Source organism: Pan paniscus, chromosome 11 (assembly GCF_029289425.2).
Source record: "Pan paniscus chromosome 11, NHGRI_mPanPan1-v2.0_pri, whole genome shotgun sequence".
In the NCBI taxonomy this organism is placed as follows: domain Eukaryota; kingdom Metazoa; phylum Chordata; class Mammalia; order Primates; family Hominidae; genus Pan; species Pan paniscus.
Genome location: NC_073260.2, coordinates 90,222,985 through 90,242,840, shown reverse-complemented (window position 1 = coordinate 90,242,840; position 19,856 = coordinate 90,222,985). Strand labels below are relative to the sequence as shown.

Here is a 19,856-nt window from a genome sequence, read left to right as displayed (position 1 = left end):
GCACCCACCACCACGCCCAGCTGATTTTTGTATTTTTAGTAGAGATGGGGTTTCACCATATTGGTCAGGCTGGTCTCGAACTCCTGACCTCGTGATCTGCCCACCTTGGGCTCCCAAAGTGCTGGGATTACAAGCATGAGCCACCGCGCCACCGCACCCAGCCCCTTTTCTTTTTTATAATAGCGATGGGGTCTCACCATATTGCCTAGGCTGATCTTGAACTCCTGGGCTCAAGCAATCCTCCCACTTCAGCCTCCCAAAGTGCTAGGATTACAGGTGTGAGCCACTGCGCCTGGCTGTTGTTATTGAAATGTCTAGTCTGCCTTCAATTCTAACAGTTTTTGCTGTATGTATCTTTGGACTTTTTGTTTCACCCAACTTTTATGCTAAAAGTAGAGTTAGACTAAATCATAATTGATCATTGAAGTCCATTAAAAGTGGGTCAAATTGTATGTGTTACACTATTTAAAATCTTGCTTATCATTGTATATCACTTTTTAAATAGAATGTAATTTATTTTGTGGCCAGGCGCAGTGGCTCATGCCTGTAATCCTAGCACTTTGGGAGGCTGAGGCAGGCGGATTGCCTAAGCTCAGGAGTTCAAGATCACCCTGGGCAACATGGTGAAACCCTGTCTCTGCTAAAATACAAAAAATTAGCTAAGTGTGTTGGTGCGCACCTGTAGTCCCAGCTACTCGGGAGGCTGAAGCATGAGAATCATTTGAGCCCGGGAGGCAGAGGTTGCAGTGAGCTGAGATCACGCCACTGCATTCCAGCCTGGGCAACAGAACAAGACTGTCTCAGAAAAAAAAAAAAAAAGTAATTTATTTTGTGCTTTTGATTTTTTCTAGAAATTTACTTATACGAAAAGAACTATTTATTTGTTTTAAAGAGATGGAGTCTTACTATATTAGCCAGGCTGGTCTCAAACTCCTGGTCTCAAGCAATCCTCCCTCCTCAGCCCCCTAAAGTGCTGGGATTACAGGCATGAGCCACTGTGCCCAGCACCTGAAAAATCACTATTTGGTAGAGTCATGTTTTAACATAGACTCAAAACTTCCCTGCCCCTGAGCAGGGGCCACAAAGTCCCAGTCTGGCTTCTGTGTCATGTTTAGAGGATGTGGGGTCCAGACAGAATCATCAATGGTCAGGGTCAGGGCTCAACCTAGGGTCCAGAGTGGTTATGTCTGGGAGGCTCAGTGGTATAGCTAGGAGTGGAATTCAAGCATAACACTATTGAGAGGCCAACTGTGGGCACTAGGGAGGGAAGAGGGAGCAAGTGTTCTAAGTGCAACAGACTATGTATATCCCTGTGCCTGAAAGAACTGGTCCCAGCCGGGTTCCGGCCCCCAAGGTTTGTAAGGTTTAGAAAGTGGCCAATATCTCTTGTGATATCTCAGGCACAGAGATAAATGTGCAAGGAACTATGTACCTCTTCTGGCCCCTGTGGGGTGGACTCTGGCTGGGTGATAGGGAAGGCAACTAGGTAAATATTGTGGGAGTCAGTGAAGGTGGGTAGTTTACCTCCTTGTATTGGATGTGGTTTCACCTGCGACGGGACATGTGGGGCTAAGACTTCAATTTCCCCTTCAGTCGGAAGCCCTCCAAGCTCCAGAGCATCTCCTCCTTGAAATTTTCCCTATTTTCCCACCCACACGAAAGAGGCTCTGCCTGGAGCACCACCTGTTTCCCCACTACCCCTTCACTGCTCAGGGTGAAGCAGCATCAAAAGACCCTCTCCCCAGCAGGGTGGTCTTAAGCTTTCACCTCCTAGGGGCATTTCACAGGGTCAGTAGAAAACCAAAATACCCTTTTGACCTTAAAAAACAATGCCTTACACCTCTACTGAAAGTGCTTGTTTGCTGAATTGAAGACTTTAAGGAATGAAGTTATAATGGTAGAATTTCAATTGAAATTCCTGTGCAGATATGTGACCCCAAGTGAGGCCCCTATGTTTGGGGAGTAGAAGCTCTGACCTCTAGCCATCCATCCTTTGGCCCAACTCGTTCTTTCTTTTCTAGAAGTGCCATTCCCCCTTCCCCCTGCTGCTGCTCTCTTGAAGCTGTGCTACGGGGGCCAGTCTCGGTGAGACCGGTTGTCTGCCTTTCCCCAATCCCTACCAAATCCACTTTCCGTCCCCTCCCGCCGCCATCCTGCTCAGGATTATGTAATAGGAAGTTCTCAACTAGACTCCCTGGGGAGGGAAAAGGGGCCTGAGAGGGAAAAACAGCACAAGAATACAGAGCACAAGAGGCACAACCTTTTCCTGTTCTCTAGACTGAGAGCTCCCCAGAACGGGGCCTCCTCTTCTGTTTTCTCCCGTACCTACCCGCAACCCTGGAGCCATGCAACCCAGGGCTCGCCGCATAAGGCCGAGTATTCTACCCTCTCCTCAAGCTGCTGGAAAGATCCTTGGGCAGGACTAGCCTTAGGATAAAAAGCAGGCTGCTTCCTTGGGAGCAGGGGTGTGTCTGGAGAGGGTAGGGTATCAGCAGAAGCCCCACTGAGTCGAACAATGGCAGGAAAGGAAACCACGCAGTTGCCACTGCATTTTTCTTCAAGGCTGAGTCTGTGCAGACCTTTCCTGGAAGGGATGGTGGTATAGCTGTTTCCAGAATAGAAGGTAGTATTTCTTCAAATGCATTTCAAAATATGATGGGGTGTGTGTGTGTGTGTGTGTTTGTGTGTGTGTGTCTCCCTCACAGAAGCAGAGACAGAGGAGTGAAAAGGAGCCACATCATAGATGCCTTGAACACCAAAGCTTTGATTTTTTTCTAAATGACATGATTGAATTTCACGAAGATTTCCTTGGCTGCTGTGTGGATTGGTGGTTTGCCGGGTCCAAGAGCAGAAAGAATTAGGAGACCGCTACAGTGGTCCAGGCTCCAGTTGATTAGGTCTGATGTGGGATAGTGGCCAGGGGACAAAGAGGTCAACATTGGCCCTTACTCAGGGAGGGGAGAAAGGACCAGAGTACTTGGTGAGGGGAACCAGGAGAATAAGATTTGCTCTGGAGCCAGATCCAGGGTTAGAAATCTGGGGAAACAACAACAAAAACTCTCCTAGAAAACCCATAGCTTGGGCTCATAGAGCAGGCTTGGCTGGGGCTCAACCCATTCATATAGTGTTGGAAGGGAAACTGAGACACACTCTCAGGAACAGAAGGTCACAGAATGGGAGCCTAGGCTCCAGTCCCAGGCTTCCTGCAATGGCCACTCAGTTCATCCCCAGTACTCCTGAAGGGAGTTCCCATTTATGCATATCACACCCACCGCCCACAAGCCCAGGGGTAGAGGGCAGACCAGTGAGGAATTCTGGCTACAACAAGGCTGCTGGAAGCTCCACAGGGGAGGGTCAGCACCCGCCCCTACCCAGATCCAGATGTGCAGAGAGAGATAAATTTGGAATGTGCAGGAATAAGGGACTGGAAAAGGCTGGCAGGAGCCAGGGTTCCTGGCACCCTGGGAAATTAGGGATAGGGATAGCTGGCAGCCCAGTTCTTTTCTCTTTCCCTAACTCCAAGAAAGATCCTCGTGAATCCTGACATTTCAGCATGCCCTCCCAATTACTTGAATCTTTTTTTAGCATCAGTGGAGAAAGGGGAAACACTTCTCGGCCTAGAATCAGGCCCACTTGGTGGCAGCTTCAGAGATGCACATTTCAGCTAGCTCCCATCCTTGGAGGTATACAGACTGGGATGGGCCATGCTGTTGAAAGGGGATGAGTTCTGGGTCTGAGATTCTCGATCCCTGCAAACAGGACACCAACGTTCTAGTGCAGCTGTGGTTACTAATTTTCCATATGACCTCAGGCCAATACCCTCCTCTCTCAGAGCTTCAGTTTGTTCATCTGTGCTTTTGTGATTAATGGGGTCAATGGCAGAAGCCAGACGAGAAACCAGATTCCAAGCCAAGGGCCAGTTTGTTGGAATTTGCCCAGACAAGGTGTGCAGTCTGGTTTCCATCCAGGCCGTCAGACACTCCTGCCTGCCTTCAATGCCCTTCTAAAAGGTACTCCTCCTCCAGGGAAGCCTCACAGATTATCTTCTTCCCCCCCCCATGTCATACACTGCTTGGTCCAGGGCTGTCCAATAATACTTGTTGCAACTATGGAAAAGTTCTATAATTTGCACTGTCCAATATATTAGCCACTAGTCACATATGGCTGTTGAACATTTGAAGTGTGGCTAATGTGCCTAAAGAACTGAATTTTAATTAATTTTAGAAGTAAATTTAAGAAGCCATATGTGGCTACTCACTACCATATTGGACAATACAGGTTCTAGCCAAGGCTTTTCTCTCTTTGTTCCTTGTTTATAATAGTTCATAGGAGTTACCATTTGTTGAGCACTTACTCTTTGCCAATTTTTGTGTGTTTTATTTATTTTTTTCCTCTTTTTTTTTCTTTTTTCTTAATTTATTATACTTTAAGTTATAGGGTACACATGCACAACGTGCAGGTTTGTTACATATGTATACATGTGCCATGTTGGTGTGCTGCACCTGTTAACCCGTCATTTACATTAGGTATATCTCCTAATGCTATTCCTCCCCCCTCCCCCTGCATAGGGTTTTATACACATCTCAGTGAATCCTAGAAATTCCATTTTAAAGATGAAGAAACCAAGGTTAGGTAAAACTGGTTTCAGGTTGCATAGAAAGCTGGAGAACCATTCAAATGTGGGTCATGTTCTCCAGCCATTTAAGGAACTTTCCAGGGCCCAGCCTGGGGTTCTCCTTCTACACTTACTCTAGAGCACATGGCTGGACACCAGGGCCTGGGGAGGCTTATCAATGAGTATCAATTGGTAGATGGTAGACACTTGATGAAAAGGAGAGAAACTATATTCACTTTCCATCTCCCAGGGACCCAGGAATCCTGGCTCCTGACATCCCACCTTGAGGTATCTCTCTTTTTGCCTTTCTCCTGGACTACAGTGTCCCTTGGGTCACAAACTCAGAGTTCAACTGGGTGCTATGTGCAGAGGACTGGGGAGGGGGTGTCACAGCAGGCCCAGAGAAAGCCATCCAGGCTGAGAGCTGGTTTCTAGAAGGATCCTTGTTTTTAATCAATAAAACAAGAAATAGTATTATAATAGCTACCATTTATTGAGCACCTACTTTGTGCCAGGCACTTTACATACATTTGTGCTTATAATTCTTACAACAACCTCGGGAGGTAGGCATTATTATCACCATTTGACATATGAGAAAACAGAGGCTTAGCAAGGTTAAGCGGCTTGTTCAAGGTCACAGAGCTGGTAGATGAGTGATAGAATCAGCACTTGAGTTGTGCATCTGTGAGGGCCCCAAAGCTTTCATCAGGCATTTTCCACACTGAGAAAATAAAGAAGGTAGAAGAGTGGTGTATTAGTCTGTTTTCACACTGCTGATAAAGACATACCCGAGACTGGGTAATTTATGAAGAAAAAGAGGTTTAATGAACTCACAGTTCCATGTGGCTGGGAGGCCTCACAATCATGGTGGAAGGCGAAAGGCACATCTTACATGGCAGCAGACAAGAGAGAATGAGAGCCAAGCAAAAGGGGAAACCCCTTATTAAACCATCAGATCTCGTGAGACTTATTCACTACCACCAGAACAGTATGGGAGAAACTGCCCCCATGATTCAATTATCTCCCACCAGGTCCCTCCCACAATTATGGGAGCTACAATTTAAGGTGATATTTGGATGGGGACACAGCCAAACCATATCATTCTCTCCCTGGCCCCTCCCAAATCTCATGTCCTCTCATTTAAAAATCAATCATGCCTTCCCAACAGTCCCCCAAAGTCTTAACTCATTTCAGCATTAACTCAAAAGTCCATACTCCAAAGTCTCATCTGAAACAAGGCAAGTCCCTTCCACCTATGAGCCTGTAAAATCAAAGGCTAGTTAGTTACTTCCTAGATACAATGGAGGTACAGGCATTGGCTAAATACACCCATTTCAAGTGGGAGAAGTTGGCCAAAACGAAGTGGCTAAAGGCCCCATGCAAGTCTGAAATCCAGCAGGGCAGTTAAATCTTAAAGCTCCAAAGTGGTCTCCTTTGACTCCATGTCTCACATCCAGGTCACACTGATGCAGGAGGTGGGTTCCCATGGTCTTGGGCAGCTCCACCCCTATGGCATTGCAGGGTACAGCCTACTTCTCAGTTGCTTTTACAGGCTGGCGTTGAGTGTCTGTGGCTTTTCCAGGTGCATGGTGCAAGCTGTCAGTGGATATACCATTCTGATGTCTGGAGGATGGTAGCCTTCTTCTGACAGCTCTACTAGGCAGTGTCCCAGTGGGGTCTCTGTGTGGGGGCTTCCCCTTCCACATTGCCTTAACAGAGGTTCTCCATGAGGGTCTCACTCCTGTAGCAAACTTCTGCCTGGACATACATGCATTTCCATACATTCTCTGAAATCTAGGCAGAGGTTCCCAAACCTCAGTTCTTGACTTCTGTGCACCTGCAGGCTCAACACTACGTGGAAGATGCCAAGACTTGGGGCTTGCACCCTCTGAAGCCAAGGCCTGAGCTGTATCTTGGCCCCTTTTAGCCATGACTAGAGCAGCTGGGCTGCACACAGCAAGGGGACCTTGGGCCTGGCCCACAAAACCATTTTTTCCCTCCTAGGCCTCCAGGCCTGTGATGGGAGGCACTGCTGCAAAGGTCTCTGACATGCCCTGCAGACATTTCCCCCATGCCTTAGTGATTAACATTTGGCTCCTTGTTACTTATGCAAATTTCTGCAGGGGGCTTGAATTTATCCTCAGAAAATGGGTTTTTCTTTTCTATCTCATCATCAGGCTGCAAATTTTCCAAACTTTTATAGTCTGTTTCCCTTTTAAAACTGAATGCTTTTTTTTTTTTTTTTTTTTTGAGACGGAGTCTCGCTCTATCACCCAGGCTGGAGTGCAGTGGCGCGATCTCGGCTCACTGCAAGCTCCGCCTCCCGGGTTCACGCCATTCTCCTGCCTCAGCCTCCCGAGTAGCTGGGACTACAGGCGCCCGCTACCACGCCCGGCTAATTTTTTGTATTTTTAGTAGAGACGGGGTTTCACCATATTAGCCAGGATGGTCTCGATCTCCTGACCTCGTGATCCACCCGCCTCGGCCTCCCAAAGTGCTGGGATTACAGGCGTGAGCCACCGCGCCCGGCCAAAACTGAATGCTTTTAACAGCACCCAAGTCACCTCATGAATGCTTTGCTGCTTAGAAATTTCTTCTGCCAGATACCCTAAATCATCTCCCTCGAGTTCAAAGTTCCACAAATCTCTAGGGCAGGGGCAAAATGCAGCCAGTCTCTTTGCTAAAATATAGCAAGAGTCACCTTTACTCCAGTACCAAACAAGTTCCTCATCGCTATCTGAGACCAACTCAGCCTGGATTTCATGTCCCAATCATTATCAGCATTTTGGTCAAAGCCATTTAACAAGTCTCTAGGAAGTCCCAAACTTTCCCACATTTTCCTGTCTTCTGATCCCTCCAAACTGTTCCAACCTCTGCCTGTTACCCAGTTCCAAAGTTGCTTCCACATTTTTGGGTATTTACAGCAGCGCCCCACTCTACTGGTACCAATTTACTGTATAGGTTCATTTTCACAGTGCTGATAAAGACATAACCAAGACTGGGTAATTTATAAAGAAAAAGAGGTTTAATGAACTCACAGCTCCACGTGGCTGGGGAGGCCTCACAAGCATGACAGAAAGGCACGTCTTACATGGCGGCAGGCAAGAGAGAATGAGAACTAAGCAAAAGGGGAAACCTCTTATAAAATCATCAGCTCTCATGAGATCTATTCGCTATCACCAGAACAGTATGGCGGAAACTGCCCCCATATTTCAATTATCTCCCACTGGGTCCTTCCCACAACACATGGCAATTATGGGAGCTACAATTCAAGATGAGTTTTAGGTGGGGACACAGCCAAACCATATCAGGTGGGGAAACGGATGCATTCTCTAGGGGGTAGGGGACTGGTTTTGCTACCAGAGCTGTTGATGGAAGCTAAAGTTCACCCTGTTTCCCACCGACCTGCTCTGGCATGCCACTTTTCTCCAGACTCAGCTGCAAAGTCAGAAAAAACTCACTCCGGCTGAGGTTGCTCTTCTTAGAAAGAGAAAATGGCTGGCGTGGTGGCTCATGCCTGTAATCCCAACACTTTGGGAGGCCAAGGTGGGTGCATCACTAGGTCAGGAGTTTGAGACTAGCCTGGCCAACACGGTAAACCCCATCTCTACTAAAAAATACAAAAAGCCAGGCATAGTGATGCATGCCTGTAATCTCAGCTACTCAATCACTTGAACCTAGGAGGAGGGGTTGCAGTAAGCTGATTGTGCCACTGCACTCCAACCTGGGTGACAGAGCAAGACTCCATCTAAGGGCGGGGGGGAAGAGAAAATGGCTGAGATGAAAGACCTTCCCCTGTCTGTTTATTGGTAGTTGTCAGTGTGTGCATGTAGCCTGTGTTCAGAAGCACAGACCACCAGAGTAAGAACATCACTCCCTTCTAGGCCACACCCCAGGCACATGTGCAGGGGGTGAGGCAGCTGAGGAATCTTGAAAGGGCTATTTATTTCCTACGAGAGTCCTGGGGAAACCGCCTGGGAGGAGGCTGGCTCAGCAATCAGAGCCTCAAATTTGCTCCATGCCCCCTTCCTCCAGATCATCCAGCCTCAGAGAGGTTGTGTTCATTTCATAGATCAGGGACCCATGATGCGTGTTTCTCTCTTTCTCTCTCACACACACACACACACGCACACTCTTCAGTTAAGGCACAAAGTCTGGCCTGCATGGCCCTGCAAGTCTGTTCCCATCAGGCACATTTGGCCCAGGGCTGAGCCCATGTATGTACACAAATGGGTTAGTGCAGTGTTAGGAGTCTCTTCACAAATTGGGAACATGATGATGGCTCTGTGCTAAGCCCAGTCCTCCTGTTCCCTGGGAGGGGATCTCTTGCCTCCTTGTCAGCCAAACACCTCCCCAGCTGGACTGGGACCAAATCAGCCACAGTTCAGGTGAGTGCTTTCTAACACTAAGAAAACACATGTTCTAAGTGTGGTGGGGGCTATTTGGAGACCTTAAATAAGATCAAGTCCCCACCTAAGATGGACAAAGATGGCCACGAAAGCCAGGATGGGGAGGTTTCTCTTTGTGCTTTTAAACCCCAACCATGTATAACCATGTATAACAGGAAGAGAGCTGACCTTTTTCCTCTAAGCTCTCTGGCTTCCACCCCAGGGAAGAGGTTTCTGCAGATTGGTGTGAGTGTGGGGGTGGAAAGGGCACAGTAAGGATTGTGCGTTGGAGCAGGAGATTGCTTCAGTGCCCCCTCCCCAGGCCCCACCTTCAGCAGCTGGTTCCAGCACATTTAAGTCAGCAGCCACTTAATAATGGGTGGTATAGAGGTGGAGGTTCCTGGGAGTACATGGTGCGGGTGTGACGGAGGGTTCAAGGTCTGCATGAAGACTGGGGGCTCTGCGGTTACCGGGCCCTGGGCTGGGTCAGGACGCCCAGGTAAAGTAGGCGATCTCATCCAGGTCGACCGGGTAATCGGTGAGCAGCACCGGCGTCTTGTCGAAAAGCTCACCCTTGTAGCTGCGCCACTTGCCGGCGGGCAAATAGACGTCGCGCTCCTGCTTGCCCGGCTCCAGCACCGGGGCCACAAGCAGCGTGTCCCCAATAAGGAACTGCGAGTCGATACGGTGAGCTGTCTCGTCGCCGGGCGCAATCCACCAAAGGGGGCGCACGATAGGGTCACCCGTGTCGGTGACCTCGCCCGCCAGCTCAAGCAACAGCGGTGCCACAAGCGAGGCCCGCAGGGCGGCGAACTTCTGCGCGATGGCCACCACTTCCGCGTCGTAGCGCCAGGGCGGGATAGAGAACTGCATGGCCGGCATAAAGGCGGCCACTTCCAGCCAGCGAATGTAGAGCTCGCGCTCGGGCACATCGCCGCCGGCTGTACGCTGGGGCACGGCGTTGCCGCCCACCATATCGGGTAGGATGAATGGGTAGCCCAGCATGCTGACAGTGAGCACCGCGGGGATGAGTGAGCGCAGCCCCAGGTCGTAGCCCCACACAGAGTCGCGATCCACCAGGCGGAAGAAGCAGGAGATGTTCTGTGACTGGTAGCCCACGCGCACCTCCGCCAGCGAGAAGAAGGGCAGCGCCATCTCAGTGTAGCGCCGGCTCCAGACGCTGGGGTCCGGCAGCGGCCGGTAGGTGCTGAAGTCCCGCGGCAGGTAGCTGACCTCGCCCGCGTCGAACTTGAAGGAAGCCACGGAGTAGCGAGAGCGCAGCCGCCGCAGGTGTCCCTGGAACCAGTCGCGGGCCTTTGGGTGCGTGAAGTCTAGCACCGCGCCGATGCCGTTCCACCAGCGCACCAGCGCGGGTAACCGGCCCGTGGGTTCGCGCACGAACAGCTCGCGCTCCACGCCCTCGCCGAAGCGCGACGAGTTGTAGTTGACAAACGGGTGCACCCAGAGCGTGACGCGGAAGCCGGCGTCGCGCAGGCGGCGGAACATGTCGCTGGCGTTGGGGAATTTGACCTCGTCGAAGTCGAAGTCGCCATAAGCAGGTGTGTACATGTCGTCGATTTCCAGGTGGCTGCTGTTGAAGTGGTGCTGGCGGATCTGTTGGGCAAAACGCAGCACCTTGTCCTGGTCCACGGCGCGCCCGTACAGCGCCCACGTGGACCAAATGGGGTCTCGGAAGGCCTCGGGTGCTGGCACCCTTGACGGCTTGTTGAAGTAGCGGCGCACCATGTACTTGTGGATGGAGGTGACGTCCGAGCCCACGCACACTCGGTAGCTCAGCTCTGGCGCTGCGGTGCGGCCGGCGGGTGGCTTGTAGGGCGTGTCGTGGTAGCGTGCCTGAAGCCGCAGCGAGCGCTCCGTGCTGTTCCAGCCCAGGTGGAAGGGCACTGAGTCATTGACTTTGATGGCGGCCGCGCGCGAAGATAGCCAGTAGCGCTCGAGGATGCCCCCAAACGCGGCGTCGGAGGAGTAGACATCGCTGGTGACGAACGGCTGGGGCTCCTGCTGGCCATCCAGGCGGATGGGCCAGTGTTGCGTCCTCATCTCGGCGCCACCATACCAGTGGGCCGCCGCGTCGCCCAAGAACATGGCGTGCTCCACGGCCCGGCCCGGCGCTGCCTCCTCCCAGCGCACGCGGTAGCACATGACCGTGTCCTTGGGTCGCACAGTCTGGATGAAGAAGTGCAGCGGCCGCCCGTCGGCCGTGAGCGAGCAGCCCAGCAGGGCGCCATCGCGGCTGCAGGAGTCAAGGTCCAGCGCGCCGGAGCGGAAGGCCAGGCGGAAGACCTGCTCTCCCTTCTGATTGCGGATGGAGAAGCCGCCAGCTTTCAGGTCCAGCAGCTCCGCGCGAAGTCGCTCCGCCTTGCGTAGGGAGACGCTGTAGTAGCACCAGGCCACCACCGCGGCCAGCACAAGCAGCAGCCCCAGAACCGCGGAGCCCAGCAGCGGCTTCAGCTCTTTGGAAGGCTTGGGCTTGGCAGGTGAGAAGTTGTCGGGCAGGAACGTGTACATAGCTGCGGCTGCGATGGCCTCGGGGTTCTGACGGTATGCGTAGCAGCCAGGCCGGCGGCGGCGGGGGTAGGCCTGGCTCTTCTCCTGAGGGTTCTGGAGCATTAGTGGGCTGCTAAGAAAGGAGCGGGCCGTGGGGCCATCTGACTGAGTTCATCTCAACCTGCTCTGAAAGGAGGAGACAGAGATGGAACTGAGCTATCTCATCCCATGATATTTCCATTTGCTGCCGCAAGCTAAGAGGAGGTGTATACTTTGGGAAGATGAATACTGGAACCTGAGGGCTTGAAGAGTGGCAAAGGTGAGACCCTTACCAGGACAATCTGTGCCTAACCCACCCTTTCTCATGGGACCTAATGCTTGCCCAAATTAGGACTCTGTGACTGGGGGGCGGCGCATGTGACTGGGAGATGGCACGCATCCTCATTTTCCTAGTGGAGAAACAAACCCTGAGAGGGTCAGGAAGCTTTCCAGGATCACAGGATAAGCCAGGCCTCCCCAGATCACACATGGGGCCGTTCGGGCTGAAGAGACGGGAAAGGAACTAGAAAAGTCCTGCTCTCCTAGAGGTGTGGATGGTCAGGGTGGGAGAGGGGGTATTGTCCAGCCAGCTCCTTGAGACTTTTTTTTTTTTGAAATGGAGTCTCCCTCTGTCACCCAGACTGGAGTGCAGTGGCATGATCTCAGCTCACTGCAATCTCTGCCTCTTGGGTTCAAGCGGGTCTCCTGCCTCAACCTCCCGAGTAGCTGGGATTAAAGGCGCACACCACCACACCTAGCTAATTTTTGTATTTTTGGTAGAGACAGGGTTTCACCATGTTGGTCAGGCTGGCTTCGAACTCATGACCTCAAGTGATCCACCTGCCTCAGCCTCCAGAAGTGCTGGCATTACAGGCGTGAGCCACCTCGCCCAGTCCCCCTTGAGACTTTTAACAGGGCGGTAGGCTAGCTTCCCTGTCCCCAGAGGGGGAGAGGAGGGAGGAAGGGAGAATAGCTCAGGGATGTGTTTTTATCCTGAGTCAAAAGCCTGATGAAGTCTGGAGATTGAAGAAGACACCCAAAGCCAGACTTAGTCCCAGGGCCTGGTTTGGAGGGAGGTAGAGTTGGGTTCAGACATTAGGGCCTGGGGCAGGAGCCTGGCATGGGGGGCCAGTTGTTTCTCACATCTGCTTCTCTTTGCCCTCAAACTCACCCTGCTCTCAGCCATCATCCATCACCAAATCCATTTCCATGCCTGCCTTCCTGCTTTGCTCCTGGCACCACATCTGTGGGCCAGCTACTTCCTCGCTCTGTTTCACCCACTGTCCTGTTTCTGTCATAGTTTGGGCACTGTCACTTCTCCCCTGTATTACCAAACGCTTCCCCCAACAGGCCTCTCTGACTCTAACTTCTTTCTCACCAGTGCCTTCTGATCACGGCAACCATAGTGATCTTTCTAAAGCACTTATCAAACCATATCTATCCCTAGCTTCGAGAGCTGCTCATTGCTTCCATGATGAAATTTAAAAGTGTTTGCTTTGCATTGGAGGCTCCAGGAATGATGTGTTCTCAGCTACCGTTCTGATTCCATTTCCAGCCAGGCCTATCTTGTGATTACCAAGCTCGTTCCTTCCCCAACCTAAATCCTTTAGGCCACCTGCTTCAGGAGATTTCACCCACCTAGCTTGGGCCAACGCACCTCCTCCACCTACCTGCTCTCCAGGGATCAGACACCCACCACTACCACTAACACACATAAACTCTGACACACTATATGCTAAATATCCAGATATGAGGCCATGCACGGTGCTCATGCCTGTAATCCTAGCACTTTGGGAGGCCAAGGAGGGCAGATCTCTTGAGCTCAGGAGTTTGAGACCAGCCTGGGCAACATGTTGAAACCCTGTCTCTGCCAAAAATACAAAAAAAAAAAAAAAAAAAAAATTAGCCAGGCATGGTGGTGTGCACCTGTAGTCCCAGCTACTTGGGGGGCTGAGGTGGGAGGGTCGCTTGAGCCCAGGAGGTCAAGGCTGCAGTGAGCCGACATTGTGCCACTGCACTCCAGCCTAGGTGACAAAGTGAGACCCTATCTCAAAAAAAAAAAAAATACAGATATGACTACAGGGAAACACAGGCTCAGGGGAAGAGGTGTGTCCTACTCTGCCACTCAAGGCCACTGACCGTTCCTGTCCCAGGCTTCAGAGCAGAGTCCAACAAAGAAATAATACCACCCAGGTGCACACACTGGCATACACACAGCCAGCCAGTTGGTTGCCCAACTGCTCCAGCTCGGGGGAAGAAGAGAAGGAGACTAGCAAACAGTAATTAGCCTCCTCCCAGATGCCAGTGTCTGTCTGTAAGTCCCCAGGGACTTCCAAGGAGATGCCGGAAATACTCAGGTTTTTCACCTCCCCCATGCAAGAATGCAAGGTGTGGAGCAGAATTTGATCCTAAATGTCAATACGCAGCTCCTCCCATAGGCACTTCCCACACGGTGCTAGCTCAGGGCCTCATTCTCAGTGCCCTCTGCCCCCAGCTGCCTAAGCTTGTCAGCCCTAGCTGGTCTGGAACAGACTCTTATTCCCTTTCTCTCAGTCTGCAATGACTTAGCTTTCCTCCCCATTCCTATATAGATACAGCTTAGAAAACACCTCCTGGAAAATGCAGCCAGTGGCCTTTAGCTGATGCCCTCAAGCTGAGCAGAACCCAAAGAAGGCTTTAGGTGGCTCAGATCACACCTGTGAGTTTATATTCATTCATTCAAGATAACCAAAGCCCTATTCTGGGCACCAAGGAAATAAGGAGAGAGAGGGTCAGTATCTGAAGAGGAGAGAGACTTCCTCATCCTCAAAACTTTCATATGAAGTCAGCCTATCTCATGAGCCCTGGAGGCAGGAAGAGGCCACCAAGGTGGATTCAAAAGCCCTTTCCGACAGTTATGTTTTGAGAATCTTAATTTTCTGGGATCTGAAGTTCTTTGATGAAAGACAGAAGCCCACAGGCCTGGGCACCCACCCACCCCAGGCACCATGATAGTGTCCCAAATGTCACCACAGCATCCAGTTCTATCAACAATGTGGAACAGCAGACATAGCTGCAGTGTCCATTTTACAGGTGAGGAAACGTGGCCCAAACAGAAAAAGGAACTTGTCTGAAGTTAGCCAGGTAGCAAGGCTGCCTGGATCTAAAACCCCAGCCCAGCTCTCCACAGTGTAAGTTTTAGGAGATGGGAGATAATGATCTGACCTGGCTGCCTGAATGCAGTAGCAGAAAGGAGCCCTGGGGCTGAGCTGGTGGGACCAGCTTCCATCAGATGGACATGGCATGGTGAGGCCTGTCTTTCCAAGGGCTGGTGCTGCTGCTTGCTCCACGCGGACCACGAAGACCACGAGGGCAGCAAAGAGGGCAATTTTAATGGCATCTGGTACCGGGGCTTTGGGGGAGGAAGTCTGTGGTTCCGGTGTTAACAGTGGTGCCAGAGACCTCTGTAATCTGCCGCCTCCGCCAGGTGGAGTCTGCGGGGCGGGTCTCCCTGGGCTCTGTCCCTGCTGAGCCTCTCCCCACCGGACACTCAACCTCAGCCTTGGCTGCCACAGCTAGTCTGGTCTGAGGGGGAGGGCCCCGCCCGACTCAACTGAGGGGAGGCCATTCCAAGTAGAATCGTTAGTTGGACACAGTTCCCGGGGGGATGGAAATGTCAAAGGCAACTCGATCCGGCCCATCTCCCTCTCCTGCCAGGCGACGGTATCCGCGGGGATCGAGTGACTGCCTACGTAGCCTGGAATACTCCACAGCCGCCCTCCCTACCCCGCCCTGAAGGCTATACTGTCCGAAGGGGCCGACCGAGGTCAAGGGACCTGTCGCCCCGCGGGAATCGCGGCCGTGGGATGGGCCCAGGTGTTCAGGCTCGCTCCACCCATTCATCGGTGGGAGCGAAAGTTCAGGAATCGTGCTCCTTCAGCAGCCCCCCGCCCTCCACAGCCCTCCCGCTGGGCTCACCCATTGCAGTTACAGCCCGGCAGAAGCGGGGGTGAAAGAGCTTCCCGCCGATCCCCTGCGCTTGAACCAGAGTGAAGCTGCCGCCGCGCCGCGCGGGGCTCTGTCTGGCAGGGCACAGCTGAGCCCCTCCTCGGGCCCCGCCCTGGGGTTCCTCGGCCACGCCCCAGTCATCCAGTCTCGTCTCGGGCCTCAGAGTCCAGCCCTGCCCTTGACGTTCGACCCCTCCTCCCAGGTTATCAGGCGGATCTGTGGCCCCGCCCCTCAGCCCCACCTTCCTCCCACCGCTCTGTGCTCTGCCCCTGGCATTTCAGGCTTGCTCAGTCCTGCGACCCGCGGCTCCGACTCCCGCCGGCGGGCCCGCCCCTGCTGGGCCACTGCTAACCCGCAAGCGGGCGGGGCTCGGCCGCAGGCCTGCTGGGACATGTAGTTCTGCAGAAAGGAGCAGCTGCGGAAGGTTGGGGTTCTTGCACCTCTAGGCTAGGTTTGGAATGAGGTTGAGAGGGAGAGAGCTGCAGGGTAAAGGAGCAGAGCTGGCCATTGGAATTCCTTCGTTCCCGGTTTGGACAGGTGGAGGCCATATCGGTATAACGCTCTCACAAGCCCTCAGTTTTCCATACGGAAAAGTGGTGGCGCAATTCCGCGAGTATCTCAGCTCCCAATGCAGGTGCTTCCAATCGAGGGCCCCACGGAGGGAGCTGTAGTTCCAACCCGCCGCGAGTCCAAGCTGTCGGTTCCCACCGGACCTAACCAGCGGTGTCCGAGGTCAGGGACTGAGAAGACCAGTTTCTGCTCGGTGTTTTGCAACGTCACCCGCCTCCCAGACCGCTACCCCCAGACTAGTTATTTATAGGGTCCAGCCCCTCCTCCTAAGTTACAGCCTTTAGTTAGAAATGCCCAAGCTGCGGGAAAGTGGGTGTGCCCCGCCATGCCCCTCTCCCCGGGGGCTGGGCAAGACTCTGAGGTTTCATTTCTTTTTTATTTTATTTTATTTTTATATTTATTTATTTTTGAGTTTCGTTCTTGTTGCCCAGGCTGGAGTACAATGGCACGATCTCGGCTCACTGCAACCTCCGCCTCCCGGGTTCAAGCAATTCTCCTGCCTCAGCCTCCCAAGTAGCTGGGATTACAGGCACGCACCACCGCGCCTGGCTAATTTTGTATTTTTAGTAGAGACAGAGTTTCACCATGTTGGTCAGGCTGGTCTCAAACTCCTGACCTCAGGTGATCTACCTGCCTCGGCCTCCCAAAGTGCTGGGATTACAAGCGTGGGCCACCGCGTCCGGTCTTTATTTTTTTGAGAGAGGGTCTCGCTCTGTCGCCCAGGCTGGAGTGCAGTGGCGTTAACATAGCTCACTGCAGCCTCAATGTCCTTGGTTCAAGCTATCCCCTCCCGCCTCAGGCTCCTGAGTAACTTGGACCACATGTGTGTGCCACCATACCCTGCTAATTTTTAAATTTTTTTTGTAGAGAAGGGGTCTCTTTATGTTGCCCCAGCTGTTATCGAATTCCTGGGCTCAAGTGATCCTCCTGCCTCTGCCTCCCAAAGTGGTGAGATTACAGGTGTGAGCCTCTGCACCCAGCTGGTTTCATATCTATTTGATGCAGAAATAAAAATACTGAAGATCACAGAGATTTTAGAATGGCCCCTTCTAGCTCCCTGAGGGGCAGAGAAACAGGGCTTTGTTTTGCAACTTGAAATTTCTTTGTCATGAGACCCTCCAAAATTATATTTTGACCAGTTGGACTTGGAATGGGGGACACACCTTGTGCAGCAAGGGTGTCTGAGCACAGAGGGGCTTTTGGGAGGCTGTGATGGGGACTCCTGGAAGCAGAGATCAAGAGCTTTGGGTGTAGGGATAGGTCTTTGACTGTGGAAGGAAGGATTCTGGGTCCTCTGATGAGTGGGAGGGCATCTAAGTTTGGGAGCATACTGAAGAAATGTTAGCTGGAGGGTCTTCGTGGGGTGGAAAGTAGATGGCTCCTGCCTGCATTGCAGGGTGGACCCATCCGTTTGGGCTCTGGGATTCAGGGGAGGAGGACAGCAGCTGGATATAAGGCTACTGTTCTGTGTCAGGAGGGCACTCAGGGATGTACTGAGATGATGGGGTTGGAAGGGCCCAGGGAAGGGTGACTTTGAGAAAAATTGCATCTCAGTTGAAGGGGTTTGGTAGAGGCCTGAGTGACTGGCCCTTCACTTCCAGATCCTGCTGGGTAAGGACACAGGAGGCAGGCTTTGGGGTTGAAGAGTTTATTTATTGCTCTGCCCCCTTGGCACAGCAAGCCCAGGCTCTACCAGCAACGATAGTCGGGATAGGTCTCAGACACAAACTCAGGATGGATAACATAGTTGTTTCTCTGGGGACCACCAGACTTCTTGAAGTGACTTGTGTCCCATCTACAGGAAGAGATGGGTCAGCCGTTTTGGATCCTCATATGTCAAAGTGAGTATCTGACTCCAGTTTGCAATGCTAACCTTATCCCTACACTTTGTCTATAGCACTGACCTTGGGTTCCAATACTGACCTCCTGACCTTAGGTTCTACTGTTAAGTTGCTGATACCCAATATTTCCTCCTTAACATCGACTTCTTACTCATTACTTCAAGCTCTGAACCAACGCCTTTGGCTGTAAGCCCACTGCCAACCTGTAACCCTTCAATACCGGCCTCCTAGCCCTCTCTTAAGGTCCTCTGTCCTTACCACCTTTGACTGCTCCATGCCACTGGCTCCCCCTCGTGGTATGTGCCTGTCAGTGCACCGCGGAGCGTTCTCATCCCGTCTACCAGCCATCCTCCCCCAGCCCCGCCTCACCAAGGCTTCAGGGTGCGTGTGCAAATGAGTGTGTGCGCGTTAGACTTACCTAAGGTTCGGATATGGGTAGTATGACGGCGGGGGAGTTGTAACAGCACACTGCATTCCGGGCCGGTGCTCGTAGGGAGGTACACATCTGGAGAAGGAGGAAGCCGCGAGCATGGAGGGGTTGGGCCTTTTGACTCTCATCCCCCGATTTAGACCAAGCCCCTGGGCGGCGCTTCAGGTGTCCCTCCCAAGGCTCGGAAATCCTCCTCTCCTTCTTCCTCACCCTTCAAAACCCCCACTGCGGCACCGATTCGGGAACCCCCCTTGGAAGACTCCCTCCCGGCAAGGCCTCATTTCTGCCGTTGAGGGAAGAGCGCTGGACCCTGGGGAAGGTCGGGCTCCGGGCGTTGAGGACCTGGAACCACCGGATCCCCGCCACTGGACAGCAATTTCTCCAGCAGTAGGACGAGGCATCATTTCTGAGCTTCCTAGAGGCTCAGACACTTTCCCACTCCCCTATGCCCTTGAGAGGGATAAGACTCAGTCTTGCACAATGAATCAGGCTCTCTCGGCCTGGAGAGGGGCGGGGGATCACTATGGACCCCCACTGCACAGCTCTCTGGGCTACCGCGGACAAAGTTCTCCCAGGCTTGGCTGCCGCCGCGTGCAGGACGAATGCCGAGCTGCAGTCTGGGCTCCAGCTGTGCTCTCGGGCCTCAGTTTTCTTAGCAGTAACACGCGAGGGTGCCTACCTCCGCAGGTGGTGCGGGATCCGAGGAGGCCAGAGCCATTCTGGTAAAGTGGTCACCATTTCCCGGCTCACGTAGCCCCCAGGAATGATCGCACCCACTACCGACGGTGACGGGGGACCAGCAAGAGAGGACATTTTTCTGAGAACGCAGGGCACTCCACAGGCTAGAACCTGCGTCTCTAGGGCCAGGAGTCCAGGAAAGGGGGCAGGGCCAAGGAGATGGGGGAAGAGGATGCGACTGATGTGCGGGGTTTCTTCCTTAAAAACCCTCTGACGGGACCTCCAGAGCATATAGAGAGGCCAGGTTGACCTTGAGCCCAGTTTGAGAGGGACAGGGGTCGGGGACTTGGAGTAACCTTCGTGCTGGTTCTCCCGCCTCAGTTGTTAGTTCAGGCCTTGGAGCCCGAGGGCGGGACACGGCAGGGCCTCGAGAGCGTGCAGCGCGGGGCTAGAGCAGGCTGGGGGCCTGCACGGAAGCTGGCCGGGCTGGAAGGGGGCGGGGTTCTGGGGCGGGGCTTGTGTGGGGTGGAGCCCGGCTGAGGCGGGCGGAGCCCTGCGAACCTTACAGTCGGTTGCTCCCGGCACCAAGGCCGCAGGCGGCGGTCGGTGCAGGGCGCCCCGCTGGCGTAGTAGTCCATCCCGCGCAGACAGTAGTGGCGGCCCGAGCAAGCACTTTCGTAACCATGGAAGGGCAGGCGGCCGGGCAGCGGGTCCACGCACCCGCATCGGGGCGTGATCCGCGGCAGCTGCTGGTTCCGCGACAGTGAGTTCAGCATGTTCACCATCACTTCGCGCTCTGC

At 53.0% G+C, this 19,856-nt stretch overlaps 2 protein-coding genes across 4 annotated transcripts in view; both read right to left on the bottom strand.

Annotated features, from left to right (window-relative positions):
• Positions 1-5,089: 5,089 nt before the first annotated feature.
• SPMIP6 (sperm microtubule inner protein 6) overlaps positions 5,090-19,856 on the bottom strand; it is a 31,510-nt gene continuing 16,743 nt past the window's right edge. Inside the window, exons 5-8 of one of the 2 annotated variants that reach the window (XM_008955176.5) lie at positions 19,618-19,852; positions 18,367-18,453; positions 15,508-17,902; positions 5,090-5,336 (exon numbers count right to left, since the gene is read on the bottom strand). In XM_008955176.5, the coding sequence (XP_008953424.1) occupies positions 17,797-17,902; positions 18,367-18,453; positions 19,618-19,852 (428 nt within the window). In that variant the 3' untranslated portion in view covers positions 5,090-5,336; positions 15,508-17,796. Of the gene's footprint in view, positions 5,337-15,507; positions 17,903-18,366; positions 18,454-19,617; positions 19,853-19,856 lie in introns of those variants that run through there. The other variant, XM_063594435.1, reaches the window with a different exon arrangement.
• MYORG (myogenesis regulating glycosidase (putative)) lies at positions 7,622-15,645 on the bottom strand. 2 transcript variants are annotated; one of them, XM_063594433.1, is made up of 2 exons: positions 15,508-15,645; positions 7,622-11,697 (listed from the first exon to the last, which is right to left on the bottom strand). In XM_063594433.1, exon 2 carries the CDS (start codon positions 11,632-11,634, stop codon positions 9,490-9,492), a length of 2,145 nt encoding a protein of 714 aa, XP_063450503.1. In that variant the 5' UTR covers positions 11,635-11,697; positions 15,508-15,645; the 3' UTR covers positions 7,622-9,489. The 2 variants fall into 2 exon arrangements, with proteins under 2 accessions (XP_063450503.1, XP_008953423.1); XM_008955175.5 differs by having other exon boundaries at positions 7,622-11,692; positions 15,508-15,636.

Coding starts and splice junctions, on each gene's coding strand:
- MYORG (XM_063594433.1), bottom strand. CDS start 11,634: ATGCTCCAGAACCCTCAGGAGAAGAGCCAGGCCTACCCCCGCCGCCGC.